Consider the following 15,342-nt stretch of genomic DNA (forward strand, 5'->3'; position numbering starts at 1 on the left):
TACTGGGAATAAAAAAGATATTAATTAATATTCAAAAAAATTGACCCACTTCATATACATATGAAGCCAGGTATCATAAAGTCTTACTTTAATAATTCAAAATAATTCCCTTATCAAGATAGGTCAATTCATGATAATAAAATGTGTTTAGGCAAAACAAACCCAGAAAAATTATTTTCATTAAAAGTTAACTTGAGTTTACTATGCATAAATTCCAAAAAACAATATATGGGGTCCTAGTTAATTAAAATCAGCAAAACTTGCCATATTATTAATCGAAATGTATCTCTTCCTTTAGATACCAGAGAGAAATTTGAATCTACATAAAGGAATGAAGAGCATCAGAAATGCTTAACATGTAGGTAAATATAAAACACATTATTTTTCATTTTATAATCTCTTGCTTGAATAATGGACTATTTAAAGCCAAATAATAGAAAGTGTGTGGAAGCAAAGTGTATGACAACATTAGCACAAAAGATGGGACTTTCCTTTAGGACCATTTCAGGTTGAGGTCATATATATGACGTCATATATTGAGGTCATAACCCCTAGTACCTCGGAATCACACATGTAATTAGTCATACTGGAGTAGGGTAGGCCACTAAATCAATATGAGTGGTGTCCTTATAAAAAGGATTAATTTGGACACGAACACACACACACACGAGAATTTCATGTAAACATGAAGGCAGAGAGCAAGGTGATGAGACTACAAGCCAAGGAGTGCCAAAGATTGCCAATAACCAGCAGAAGCTAGGAGAGAGGTATGAATCAGAGTCTCCCTCATAGCTCTCAGAAGGAGTGAACTCTGCCAACAGTTTGATCTTAGACTTCTTGCTTCAAGAACTCTGAGACAATAACCTTCTACTGTTTAAGCCACCCAGTTTGTGGTGCTTTGTTACAGCAGCCTAGGAAACTAATACAGGAACCCAGTGGTCTAATGACCCATCTCCAAGGCTTATTAGCAATCAGTTCACCTAATGATTTACCTTGGAAGTGGTATCTGTTAGCTGTATGAGTTTATTTTTCCATCTGAAAGTCCCCTTCAGGCCTCCCATATGGCATTTTCTGAGGTCCACAGAGCTAAGGAGACCAATCGTCCCATTTTCCCTGGGACTAATGAGATTTCTGGGACATGGGACTTCCAGTTTTAAAACCAGGACAATCCCAGACAAATCGAGATGTGTTGGTCACTTCCTGCTCAAGTTTTTCCAGGGCACAGTTGGGCCCAGAGCAACCATCTTAGTTCCCTCAGCTGACCTGGGTTACCACAAGAATTGGGGGATTCTTGGCAGAGGACACATGTTGTGAAAGCAACTAAGAGGTCTGGAACTAGGTAAGAGGTTCTGAAAGGATGGTGGCAGGGGTGCAGGGAGAGTGTGGAGATGAAGCTGTAAAAGGTGATTGGGTCTAAATGCTGAGACCCTCTGACACCATGTTGAATAATTGTACATCCTTCTATCCTGTAAGAAAAGACATGGCCTATCAGAGAAGCAAGAGCATTGTTGCCAGAGCAAATGTTTTAGAAAGAGTATTGTAACTTATTCATTTTTTCTTTCGTAAAGCTAAGAGAGAGAATAGATAGAGACCTAAAAGACATACCAACCAATTCAAATATGGACTTTAGATGGAACTTGAAAAACGGTAAAAGGAAATTGCAAGACAATAACGAAAATGTAAACACTTACTGGATATTTAATGATGTTGAGGAATTTAAAAATTTAACTGCAGTTGTGCTTTCTTTAAAAGGAAGGGGAAAGGGAAAAAGTATTATGTAATTCAGGAATGGAAAAGAGAGGGAGAGGGGGAGGAAGAGGGAGGGATGGGGCGGGGTGCGGTGGAGGGTGCTTTGATAGCAAATGAATCCTCTCGTACATTAGCTGTGGGGGTAAGGGGTGGAGTGAGGACCCACCTTCAAATAGTCTCTTAAAGTCTAAACCCAACCTGGCATTCAAGGCTCTCCATATATAGATACACAAGCATTCCTCCCCACCTGATAGGAAGAGATACTTAGTACGTCAAAGACACATTGAGGCTAAACTTCCCAAAGAGCTTTGATGGCAAATCCGTGTATCGGGGCCCTTGTCAGGGGACCGTGTCTGTGGCAGAGCCTCTCAGATTCCAGAGAAGGCCGAGATGTCCTGGGTGTCACGCCTTCTTTGGGTGCGAGGCAGCGTCAGGCAGAAAGGTTATTAAGAGGATCATTGAGGGTAAGTGAAAGGGAGAAGTCCCTTTGGTTCAGCCTTGGACTATGCCTCAGTTCTCAGGCGAACTTGTAGTTGGGCGGACGGTCTCCTCGGTAAGCCTCAGTGACCCTATCTGCAAACCTCAGGAGGTCGAGGCGTTTTAAGGGGACTTCCAGCTCTGACATCCTCTGACTCCCCTCTTGGAGAACGCTGGCTGCGGGACTCCGCTGCAGAAGCCGACACACAGCTGGGACTTAACAAAGAGCCGGGGTCTCGGGCTGGTTCCCGCCCCCAGCAGGTTTTGGAAACTCGGCCGGCTGAGGGGCGGGGCTTGAGGGCGCCACAGCCAATCACCGAGGGTCCAGGCCGCCGGGGCGTGGCCTCCGCAAGCCGCAGCGGCTGGCGGGCTGGGTCCGAGCATCCCGCGGCTCCGGACCCCCCGGCCCGGACATGGCGACCGTCCGGGCCTCCCCGCGAGGCGCGCTGCTGCTTCTCCTGGCCGTGGCGGGGGTCGCAGAGGTGGCAGGAGGCCTGGCTCCCGGCAGTGCGGGTAAGTAACTGCTGGAGCAACGGTTCGGGGCGGTCCGGAGCGGCCGCCTCTAGCGCTCCAAGATGGCGCGGGGCAGGGGGCCGGGGTGCGCGGGACCCCCAGACCCAGCCCACGTCGGTGACCCAGGGTCCGGAGGTCCCAGCAGGCGGAAGGGGCGGCTGAAGCCGGACGAGCAGGACCCGTTTCCACCCTCGCTCTCCCCTCCCGGGTCTGCTGAACTGGGAGCGGTGACCCAGGTTCGAGGCCTTGCTCTGTCAGCCACCGGGCAGGGGCCCCCAGCTCGGCCCTTACCCCCTCATCCGGCTCGGGTCTCTGTCCGAAGAGGGTGAAATACCTTCGCCCAGGTTCGTCGCGAGGATTGGATGGGACTCCGGAGGTGCAGCCGCCTTACCGCTGCCCTGACAATTATTGTTACTTGTTACTTGACCCTCAGTTCAGAAAGGCCGACCTCGGGCAGCTAGCGTTGATGGGCCCCACAGCCTGCCTGACTTATGAAGTCTCAGAAGAGAACAAGTCCAAGCCCTCTAAGTGCAGTTCTGCTGCCGTTCGCTGTGGGTATGCTGTGTGTCAGAGACGGCGCTGGGCTCTGGCAGGAGACAGTAAAAATCAGTGAACTCTCTTTCTAGGGGCTGGCTGACTTGAGAGTTTTGTTCTTGCTCTAGAGGAATTAAACCACGGGTGGGTAGGAAACTTTAGTGCTGCTTATCTCCCACGTGCTGGGCTTCAGGAGTTATGCCAATTCCTGCCCTCCAGTAGCTCTTGCTAGGAGGTGGGGTACAACAGGACATGAGCGCCTCAAATTCAAGGCAGAAGTGTCCAGAGGAGATGAAGGGCTGTGAGTGCAGAGGGAGAGAGATGACGTCCACCTAGGTGGGAAGAAAATTGAGTGATTCCCCAACGGCATTAGATAGGAAAAGATGACTGGGATTAATACATGCAGCAGTGGTGGAGAAGTGCATTGCTTACACAGAGGCAGACCTTGAAAGAGCAAAATCAGTCCCGGCAAGGTTTTAAGGTAGCTTACAGTGTTAAAGTTGGCTTTTTTTTTTTTTAAACAAAGTATTTAAAGAAGGGAGAAAATTGTCAGGAACCTGGGGTTAGATAGTTGATTGTAAGTGGATTCTAAAATTCAGCTGTCAGTAAGACAAAGGAGAGAGAAAGAGAATGCTGTGTATTCGTGGCTAAATCAACTTCCCTTTCTGGGCCCCATTTTTCTCATTAAGTTAAAGAAATTGAACTAAAGCACTTCCAAAGTTATGGTTCAGAAAATACTAGCTGTCCATTCTTAATCCCACAATTAGTCGGTCCTGTGGGAGATAGCAGAGTGGAATAGTTAAGAATATTTGAACAAAATACTTACCTTTAGTCTTTTATGCTTTAATATCTACACTTATTATATACAGAAATTCTCATAGATTTTATTGTGAGAATTAATTGAGGTAATACATGTGTAGCATTTAGAACAGCTTATAGTAAGCACAGAAATGTTAGCTATTAAATAAATTTGGGAAACACTGTACACTGTACCCTTCTCTTAGACACCTCAGATTCACAATAATTCACAAAGATTCCTGTGGTAAAGAAACTTGTTGCTGGGGGAGTGGGGAAATGACTGCTATTGGTTATGGGGTTTCTTTTTAGTTTGATGAAAATGTTCAAAATTGGATAGTGGTGAGCACAACTCTGTACGAAAAACAATGAAATGTACACTTTTAAAGGATGAATTTTGTGGTGTGTGATTGTTAAAAGATAAACTGAGGCATATTAAAATTTTAAGTTTATTTGAGCAAAAATTGATTTGAATTGGGCAATGCCAATTGGAAAGTAACAGGAGCTAGGGGAAAGACTTTTATAGAAGAGATGGAAGCAAAGCAAAGAAATTATTTAATTGGCTATATTTTGAGCAGGTGCCTTATTTGGGAAAGCCCTGGTGACTGTTTGTGTTTGGTTGTCCTTGGGTTTCCAATTTCTTAACCTTGAGGCACTATAGGCTTAGGCTTTGGTTTGCTTAACTAGGCTACTAAGGCATTGAAGCTACCTCAGGCTAATGGCCTCCTTGTTTAATTAATTTAACATGATTTATATCTCAATAAAATTATTATGCAAAAGAAGAAAAAAGTTGTTTGCTTAAAGAACTGTTTTTTTCTTCAGAACACCTAAAGCACACTTCAGAAAATTCTGGGCTAGATGATTTCTAAAGGCCCTTCCAGTTCTAAAAGTTTGTGGCAACATAGAGTTTGCGTTGTTTGGTAAAACGAAAATTTCCAAGTTTGATCTAAAAGTGAAATTTGGGGGAGGGTATAGCTCAGTGGTAGAGTGTATGCCTAGCATGCACAAGGTCCTGGGTTCAATCCCCAGTACCTTCACTAAAAATAAAATAAATAAAAACCTAATTACCTACCTCCCCCCAAAAAAAACCAAACAAATAATAAAAAGTGCAATTTGTTACTTGTACTAAATTCTAGGAAGCATATATTGCCTGGTTCCTTACATGAAGGGCATTGAGTAATACAATGGACAAAAGCTTCCACTGTGGATTTGTATAAAGTGTGGAAAATGTTCTTCAATCCTAAACAAAAATTAAGAACACAATATTAAATTATATTTCAATGAAGGCCTGGCTTGTATTCCTGCTCAGTGTTCCTTCCCATCTCCTTACCCCATCCAAGATTGGGTACTCCTGTCTCCTCTGGTATAAGGCTTTCCAAATCTTATCTGTTCTGACTTGAAGATTTTCATTCTTATTGGGGGAGGGGAGGCAAGGAAGGCTGGTGAGAGACGTAATGATTTGACTTGCTCAATTATTATTAACTCTTGTGAAGTTTAGCCACACCGTCTACATTGGAGTAATGCCACACTTCCTATCCTGAGTACTTTCTGGTCCCCTCGACCCTCCAGCCCTCCCACCAACACTTCCTAGTGTTCCCTTTGAAGAATGGGATGGGGCCCTATGCTGTAGTCTCAGGATCTGTGGGTCATGGCATCTGATAGTATCTCTGTTTCTATTTAAGATGTTTTGTAATAGTACAGAAGACAGAAAGATGTAACATTAGGGCTAGGTTTCAATAAGTTGACGTTTCAGGAATTATGTAATAGCCTAGAATCCTGAAAAAGAATTTTAAGTTAGAAAAAGCAACCGCCTATCTGGAGGAGAGTAATATGAAGCAGATTCTCTTCCCTAAAAGTATCTTGGCCCACGCTGTACAAAGAGCTAGAGTTGGTGATAGACCAGATATGACAGTTTATTCTGGTGTGCTACTAAAAGTTCCTGCCTTATACCTATGGATTTAAACAATCTTTCATTAATCATACTTTTCACCATATGCCACTTGTAGAAGAAAGTGGGACAATGTCAAGGAGGTGGTTTTTATCTATTTTAAATGTTTTTTGAAAGAGCAAAACAGTTACCATACGACTTTGTTTATTCAAAAAATATTGGAGTGTTTCCTATATGTCAGGCACTATTCTAGGTACAGAGTTGCTGCTCTCAAGGGGCTTACATTCCAACAGAGGGGAGACAGACAATAAACAGATAAAATGTTTTCTGGGAGTGGTAAGTATGCTATGAAGAAAACTAGATGATAGCATAGAGAATTGTGTGAGTAGAGGAAAGTGGTTCTTTACATAATGATGACGAGAGAGGCCTCTTTGGGAAGGTAAAGTTCAGAACTGAAATCTGAAGACTGAAGGTGCTGCCCTTAGCAAAGCTCGGGGTGGGGACCAGGAAGTGCACATGCCCTAAGGCAAGAAGGAACAGAAGGTCAGTGTGGTTGCAACATCTTAAGCAAGAGAGTAAGCCAGAGCTAGATAGTGCTGGGCCTTCCAAAGAGCCACGTAAGGATTGTGGATTTTATTCTACGTGCAGGTAGAAACCAGTGGACTTTTAAGTCAGAGATAATGTGCTTTGATTTCTATTTTAGATCGCTCTGGCTGCTGAGTGGAAAAAATTAATTGTAATAGGGTAGGAGTAAAAGTGGGGCTATTAGAAGGCCATTGTAGTAGTCAAAGCAGGAGATAATGGTGACTTAGAGTAGAGTGATGGTAGAGGTAGAAGAGGAGAGATTCAAGATAAATTGCTGATGGATTAGATGTGGGAAGTGAGGGGAGGAGGAATTAAAGATTACTTATAGGTTTTTACCTTGAGCACCTTAGTAGAAAATGATGCCATTTACTGAGTTTGGGGAGATGGGGAACAGCAGATTGGAGGATTGGCAGGTGAGTCAGGAAGAGAATCAGATTTTCCATTTTTGTATATATTTAAGATGGATATTAGAAATAACTGCCCCTGGCTCATTGCTTATTAAACTGAATTTCACACCTGTCAGTATTCCCTTCAGCAAATATTTGTTAAGCTGTTAATTGCGCCAGACACTGTGATAGGCACTAGATATAATGTGGTAAGCAGAATAGACATGGTCTCTGCTTTCATGAGGTTTGTGGTTTAGTGGGACAAGCAGACATTAAATATCACCAAAAAGTGTATAATATCTAAATTGCTAATACTATGTGGTTACATTAGTACGTATCCATTTATATTCTAAATATGAATATGTTTGAGGGGAAATCATGTGATTTAATCAAGTATATAGTACATAATGCAGTGGATGCTGTAGAGCACATAGATTACATCAAAAGACTTCAAGAAAAGTGTAGTAAGTATTAAGAGAAACATTTTGACCATGGAATATACCATTGGTAACCAGACATTCATATTTTCTGATTCCTTGTTTTATAGATGGAAGTCCTGCAGCATAGAATGGGGAAGGGAATTATCCGAGAATACCGGTTATTAGCATCTGTGAGGATCTTAGGAGTCATTTGCTTTAGTTGTTTCATAATGATGAATGTCTGTTAAGGCTCTTTTGACCCCTGGAAAAACAGAAACCAAGGTATCTCAGGATTCAGAAGCTAGTTATGTAGCATCTAACAGGGAACACGTGGAAATCGAAGGGTAGGAAATTGAGCACAGCACAACCTCAGGGACTGCTGTGGGAACTGGTAAGCTGCCAGGAACCAAGACTACTTCTAGAGACATTCTCTCTCTACCTCTCATAGCTTCTGTCTGTGCATCTTTTGCATTTCCCACTCTCTACCAACCAGCTTCCTCCTTTACTCATGGTTTCTGCACAACATGAAACTTCCCCAGCCCCAACTTGTCTTAACCTTATAGTTACAGAGCCCACCACCAACTGGCTGCATACCTCTGTACCTGTGCATATGATTGGGTCCAATTTGTCTTTTGACCTGGGTCAAGAACTCATATATGATGTTTGCTAAATTATGACTTGGTCACTATGTGAAATGTGGTATGGGAGTGGTACTGTGAGAGAAATAAACATTTTGTACATTTTTTTCTGATTAATAAGCATTGTATAACTAGGAAATTATTACTTATTAACCAATGAATGAATAAATTTTTTGAGGTGAGCACTGTGCTAAATGGATACAAGAAGTTTCCATTCAATCTGGAGATACAATTAGTACACACATGAAATTATTGAAGAAGAGTGAAGTGTTAAAGTTTCCAGTTCTGACTAGAATTGTAAGACCTTAAATAACCAAAAAACCAACATAGCCTGGAGTTGTTGAAGAAAGAGTTACTAAGAGTTGAGATGGTATTTAAGCCTTGAAATATGTTTAGGATTTAGGTCAGCAGAAAGAGGGCTAAACATTTCAGGCAGAAGGCTGTGTTCAAGGTAAATGAGGCTTTCCTTGTTAAAAAATAACAGAAGTTCAGGGAAGGGGAGGTGAGAAGAAGACTTGGAAAATTTAGAATTGAAATAGCAGGAAGCCATTGTAGGTCCCTGATTAGAAGAGTGACAGCATGCAGGATCTATTTGAAACTTAATCTGGTAGTCATATTGGTAATAGAAGCAAATGAGCATAATTGGCTGTTGCAGCAGTGCAGTATGAGGCAAGCAGTGGAGAAGGATATCTGTAACTTGTGATTCAGAAAAAGAAAACAAAGTATTTATCTGTCTAGATGTTAGCTGTGTTGAATCCAGGTGGTGATTTAACTGGCTATTCCTTGGCTGATATTATGTTATATATAAATATATATACACACATATATATATACACACACACATATTCACAAACATTTTTAAAGGGGTAAATGTGACAATTGCAAGAATGTATTTATAAGTTAAAGTTGCAGTTGTCATTTAAATGTTTTTAAATTTAAAGTGATTGTCAGTAAAGTATTTTGAAAATGTAAATTTGATTAAAAGTCAGATCAGATTTTTTATTAAGATCTTTTTTATTTAGAATGATCTTTTTCCACTATCAGCTCAGGTTTAGTTTTTCCACCTCAACAGTGTGGGATAAATACATATATATATTTATATTTATATATATATTTTTCTGTTTTAGTAATTCTTTAGGAAGACATTAATTAGAAGGAATCTTTATTTTCTTTAGAAAAGAAAACAAGAATGGCTTTTCATTAACCACATTGAATTATAGCTTTGGGGAGGCTTCTGTGGCAAAATCCCTTTTAACTTCAGAAATCCTATAATTCTGTGAATATTTTAATTTTAGATTAGAGTGTGTGTTTGTTTTTTTTTAAATGCTGGTTGGCCTTAGAAGTTGCATTTTCCCTTGTGGCTGGAGCATGTGCTTCCTGCTTACTTGCCTATCTTTAGTACACATGTGGCCCAAACCAGCAGCCAAACCTTGATGTTTCTAATTATTGTATAATTCTGCTTGCCTATTCCTAGGTTACACTAATACCTTCTTAAACCCAATATACATGGCCTTTAGTAATTGTTTTTTTTTTTTAATTTTATAATTACAGACTCTTAGAATAAGAATGGAAAATATGACACCCAACCTGTCTTTAATAAGGGTAACACCTGTGCTCTTTATTTTCATCATGTCAATGTCAAGTTTTATTTTGAACAGATTTACTTTTATCTGTTCAGTTCCATTTTATGAAAATAACCAGAGTTTTATACTGTTTTGAAGAAATTAGGTTAGAATCAAATCATAAAAACAAAACATTTCTAGAATTCATTGTCTTCTCTTGTATAAAACACTAGGCCTTGGAGAGGTGTTTTTTGTTTGTTTGTTTGTTTGTTTGTTTGTTTGTTTTGCACTCTAATAGTTGAATGACCCAGTTACTCCATTTTAATAGCTCTAAGAAAGACAAAGACCTTTAATTGCTGCATTAATTGCATTTGAATCCTTTGCTCCCATTCTTAATGAAGGCATATGAATTGATGTCCCTTTGTGAACATTCTTGAAAAGTATGCAGTGTTAAAGATTCTAGTAAGTTTTTGTTGTTTCAAAGGAAGAAAAATGTGTGCTAATATAATGATAGTTAAGGTTAAAAATATTGTGGAAAATGTAATGGAGCGTAGGTCCCCTAGCCTGTTCCAGGAGGGTGGCAGTCCTCTCAAGGGAGGAAATGTACTGTTATAGAGGAATGCTTGGTTGGGAGGGGGAAGGGCATTATTACCAGAAGACTTCAGGCTGCTCTCTTTAATACCATTTTGTCAGAAGTTCAGAAGTCTTTTGGAAAGACTAGAAGGAAATATGTCAAAATCACACACATTCTGGCAGGGCAGTGGGAGTATTAGATCATTTTTCTTCTTTTCCAGATTTTGGAGTTTCATAATAAAAAAAATTATTTTAAAAGTTTAACTTTGAGGCTTACTCCAGTGTAAATTTAATCTTCACCACTAAGTAGGAAAAAAATGAGCTTTTATATTTTTAATAAAACCTTCCATTGTTACTGGAGTTTTAACTATGACATGTTTTATGTTTCTATTCTAAATAGACCTTTGCTCCAAGAAATTTTTTTCAAAAAATCCCTAGGCCCAAGTCAGACTCTTGTCTGCCTGATTGTTTACTTTTTGCTAAGCCTGTGCTTATTGGGACCATGTGTTATCCTGAGTTATCTTTGCTCTTGATCAGCTGGATTTTCTGCCCTTCTGTGACCTTTGTGTTGAAGGATAGTAGAAAGTGGCAAAAATTTGAGCACTTCTAAAGAGCACATCAGTATCTCAGGAGAGACTGCCCCCCCCCGCCCTCCCCATTCTAATAAGGCTGGGGATCTGACAGAATCTCAGAAGAGGGGGTGGCACGAGGCGGCATGGCAGGGGAGGAAGGGTTGTTAAGAGAACAGCTCATGGGTGAGTGTGCCCTCTCACGAGTTAGAGCTTCTAAGAAAGTAACTACAGCTTATAAGCAAAGAACTTTTTAAATTTCTGAAACTTAATGAAATTTCTGTATGTTCTTCATGATTTTTGAGTCAGATGTTTAGAACATTAAGATACCTTTTTGCATAGAAATAGTATTAGAAAGCCAGTCCCAAAATAGTCTTTTATGAAACTAAGCTATAGTAGTATGTCAGTAATATCATATACCCTTGTCATTATTTTACAGAGTAACAATTTCCAGTTTTGAACTTAAAAGTCTTGTTGGTAAGATCTAAAGAGGGCTTTTATTTTTCACTCATTTATTCATCTGCTTCCCACACTAATCCTGCCTTCAATCAGAAAAAAGCTCTGCTTTCATCTAATTTGTATACTGAAATTATATACATTGCATTTGAAGAGATTATGTTGCAAATACATATTTTAAACCATTGTATTCAGATCTAGCTGCCTGAAATACAATATTTTCATGTCCTTGTCTCTTTTGACTTGGCAGTCTATAAACAAGTCCTGACCAATCCAGCTGTATCTTTTTTTCCAGTCAGCTGTACTCTATAGAGTATTATCATGCCCCTGATGATTATCTCTATAGCTGACTTTTTAATTTCTCTGGGCCCATAATGCTGCTTGGCAACATTTTTCCTTTTCTCTAATATGATGTTTCTCAGATTGGCATTCTGGAATGTTAATAAGTTGCATGGAAAAAGTATTCTGTGGTCTGAGAAATCTTAGATCCCTTTTTAGGAGATTAATAATGCATATTAACATATTGAAGGCTTTGTGAAGTCCTGCAGTAAAGAATTCTCTTTAACTTTTTAATCCTTCATTTCCCAATTTATTTGAGCATGAAACGTTTTCTCTTGAGGGATAGATAATAACAATTCATGAAACAGTGTTTCACAGAACACAAGTTTGAGAAGCCTCTATAGTTGCTTCCTTTGTTCTCCAAAATGACTGTTCAGATTTCTACTTCACCTCAAGACTTCAACCCCATCTCAACCTTTTTGTTTTCAGACCTAATCTCTGTTTCACTGAGAAAATGGAGGCTTTCAGCTTCCCTCTTAATTTGTCAGCGTCCTTATATCCTTTTGTCTAGACTTTGTTCTACCATCAGACTATAAACTGGATGAAGTTAGAGAGCATAACATATATTTACTATTGTATTCCTAGCCCAAGTACAATGCCTCTTCTTGAACCCACATCCCTCTCCAGCAATCACCTAATTCCTTTATATTCTTTTAGCCACGACTGTATAGCAATTCAGTTCTTAAACTAACCACCCAGAGTTGGAACAGACCCCACAAGGTAAAGGGCATGATCCCAAACAAGGCTGCCCTTTCTCTAGACACTAACCATACTTTGGCGGTTCCCAGGTCACCGACATTTCTGACCAATTGGCTTATAAATTGGGGCTTCCCTCAACCCCATTAAAATTAGTAATTCACTAGAATGTCTCACAGAACCCAGGGAAGCGCTTTAGTTATGATTACAGTTTTGTTATAAAGGATACAAATCAGGAGGACCAGTCAAATGAAGAGATATGCAGAGTAAGGTCTGGGAGGAAATGCAGTTTCTTCTGTGCCCTTTCCTCATGGAATCAGTGTGCATCACCCTCCTGGCACATCAGTGTCTTCAAGCAGCCAGGAAAGATCACTGAGCTTTGGTGTCTAGAATTTTTATTGGAATTTCATCACATAGGCATGATTGATTAAATTATTATCTGTGTGGTTGAGCTCAATCTCCAGTCCCCCTGTCCCACTGAGTTTGGGAGATTGGGTTGATATCCTGTGGCTCAAAGCCCCAACCCTCTAATCACATGACTTCTCTTTCTGGATTGGCCGGTCCCCATCCTGAAGCTATCTAGGTGAGACCATGGGTTACCTCCTTAGCCTAACAAAGACACTCTTGTTACTCTGGAAATTACAAGGATTTAGAGTCTCAGGAATCAGGGGCAAAGGCCTCTCTAAAATATGAGGGGTGGGGGATAAGTGGAGAGTGAGGGTATAGCTCAGTAGTAGAGCATATGCTTAGCATGCATGAGGTCCTGGGTTCAATCTCTTAAATAAAATATTTATTTCCCCCCAACAAAAAGATTTTTTTAAAATGTGGGGTGGGGTGGAGAATCTTCCCTTGATCTTGCATCCTTCGGTAACTTACCACTCTCTTTCCCTCCCATTACTGCCAGATTTCTTGAGAGCCTGTAGTTACTATTTACACTTCCTCACCTCTGGTTTACTCCTTTAATATCATTCACTTCTACTAACTCACAGAAAGTACCTTGCAAAGGTCTAAGTGGCCCCTTAGTAAATCCATTTCCTTTCTTGAGTCTTCAGTCTAACCTGACTGTTCTGGAGCATGGCACTTACTGCTCCCTCTTCTGTGATGCCACTCTCTGGTGGCTGGCTTACTTCTGACTCTTCAATCTCAGTCTCTTTCCTTGTTTCTTCCCGTATCTCAGATTGTGGTTATTTAGAATTTGGTGCTGTGTTCACTTCTTACTACTCTCCCTAAGCAGTGTCATTCATTTACATAAACCTCCTTTATGCTGATGATTTCCAAATTTGTATCTTTAGGCTTGGCCAATGTGCAGTCCAGGCTTGGGTTTCTGCCTTTACTGGAATATCTGGAATATTTTGGCCATTGCAAATCTTAATTTAACATGTCCAAAACAAAGTTCACTTTTTGTCATTTAACCTTAGATTGTAAGTATAATAATAGAATATAGTCCATAGAGTAATTATGAGGTTTAAATGAGATAATATATAAAGCAAGCAGTAAAATTCTGGCACATAGAAAGTACATAGTAGCTATTACTATTATTACATGACAGTCTCCCCTATTAGACTGCAAGCTTCTTGAGGGCAAAAACCACATCCTTGAACTTAAGACAGTCCTTGACTTGTAATAGGTATACAGCAAAGGTTTGTTGAGTTAAAATGGATAATAATAGTCTTTTGAATAAATGGTTTGTCTAATCATCCAGCTTAGTTTAATCATCTTATTTATTTAACAGTGGGCAACATCAGGTGTTTATTTTTTCTCTCTAGGTGCATTATGTTGTAATCATTCAAAGGATAACCAAATGTGCCGTGATGTATGTGAGCAGGTAAGCTTACACAACAGTTGTACAGGGTATTAGTTACATAACCATTTAATATAATTGTTTTGGAGAAATCCATGGACAGCACTTAAAACAAGTAATCAGAGTTCACATCACCAATAATGGAACAATTTTACATGTGTCTGCTGACATGCACTAAAAAGGAGCACAGAATTTAAGTAGGATTCCTGTCCAAAATGCATAACATGAATTATGAGGAAACAGTAAGGCAGACCCAGATTGAGGGATGTTTCTCAAAATAACTGCCTGTACTCTTTAGAGGTATCAGTGTTATAAACACAAAGATTTCCAGATAAGAAGAAATTAAAGAGCCATGACAACTAAACACGATGCTTAATTCTGGATTGGGTCCTGGAATTAAAAAAGGATTGCTATAAAGGATATTACTTGGATAAATTGGTGAAATTTGAATATGGACTATATAATATTGTATCAGTGTTGCGATCTAAATTTGGTGATTGTACTGTGGTTAGATAGGATGGTGTCCTTGTTCTTAGGAGATACATGCTGGGATTTAGGAATGAATGGTCATGTCTGTAATGATTTCTAAAATATTTCATCAAAATAATAGTAATAACATGTATATGTAGAGATAGTTAAAGCAAATGTTGCAAACATTAATAATGAGTAGATAATGGGTAATTTCTTCAACCAATATGGAATGAAGAAAGGATAGAGTCCTTCATAGATGGGCTCTTAATCTATGTGGGTGTTCATTGTACTCCTTTTGAAACTTTTCTGTAGGTTTGAATTTTTCTGCTTGAGCCTTTTTAGGCAAATTCTACTGAGACAATACCTGTTCATAACACCTTACCTTTCTTTCATCATCTTGATTGTGTAGCTCTTGCCTTCGTACTTGAGAATTAATGACCTCAGTAATCTTCTGAGGAGTTTTCAAGTAATACCTGGATCTTGTTAATTCCTAAAACTGAGAGAGCTACCTAACTGGGTAAAATACCTAGATTAAAACTTCACTCAAACAACATTAGGAATTTAGAAAGATTTTTGTTAAATACTCTAATTGTAAAACAAGACAGTGTTTCATGTTGAAACACTATAGCAAGTTAAGTTTTCTGTAGATTTACTGCCAAAACAATAGTTTTTAAGAGCAAAAATGGCTCCTTGGTGGTGTCACCATATAGGAGCTTTGAAAGTAGCACTGCTAAATTTGGAAGCACTGTGTTCCTGGCTTTTTGCTTTCTTTTCTCTTGTTCTGCTCACTGGTATTCCACAGGGTAAATGGTTTTTGTGAGGTACCTGCAGCAAGCAAGGCCTAATTTCTTAAAATCTGAAGCATTAGAAGTTCTATAACTTAGCAAATTG

At 39.6% G+C, this 15,342-nt stretch overlaps 1 protein-coding gene across 1 annotated transcript in view; it reads left to right on the forward strand.

Moving 5' to 3' along the window:
- The first annotated feature begins 2,600 nt into the window (after window positions 1–2,600).
- RECK (reversion inducing cysteine rich protein with kazal motifs) overlaps window positions 2,601–15,342 on the forward strand; it is a 66,503-nt gene continuing 53,761 nt past the window's right edge. Inside the window, exons 1-2 of the mRNA XM_010995578.3 lie at window positions 2,601–2,739; window positions 13,946–14,004. Coding sequence (XP_010993880.1) covers window positions 2,640–2,739; window positions 13,946–14,004 — 159 coding nt within the window. The 5' untranslated portion in view covers window positions 2,601–2,639. The remainder of the gene's footprint in view (window positions 2,740–13,945; window positions 14,005–15,342) is intronic.

Source organism: Camelus dromedarius, chromosome 10 (genome assembly GCF_036321535.1).
Source record: "Camelus dromedarius isolate mCamDro1 chromosome 10, mCamDro1.pat, whole genome shotgun sequence".
In the NCBI taxonomy this organism is placed as follows: Eukaryota; Metazoa; Chordata; class Mammalia; order Artiodactyla; family Camelidae; genus Camelus; species Camelus dromedarius.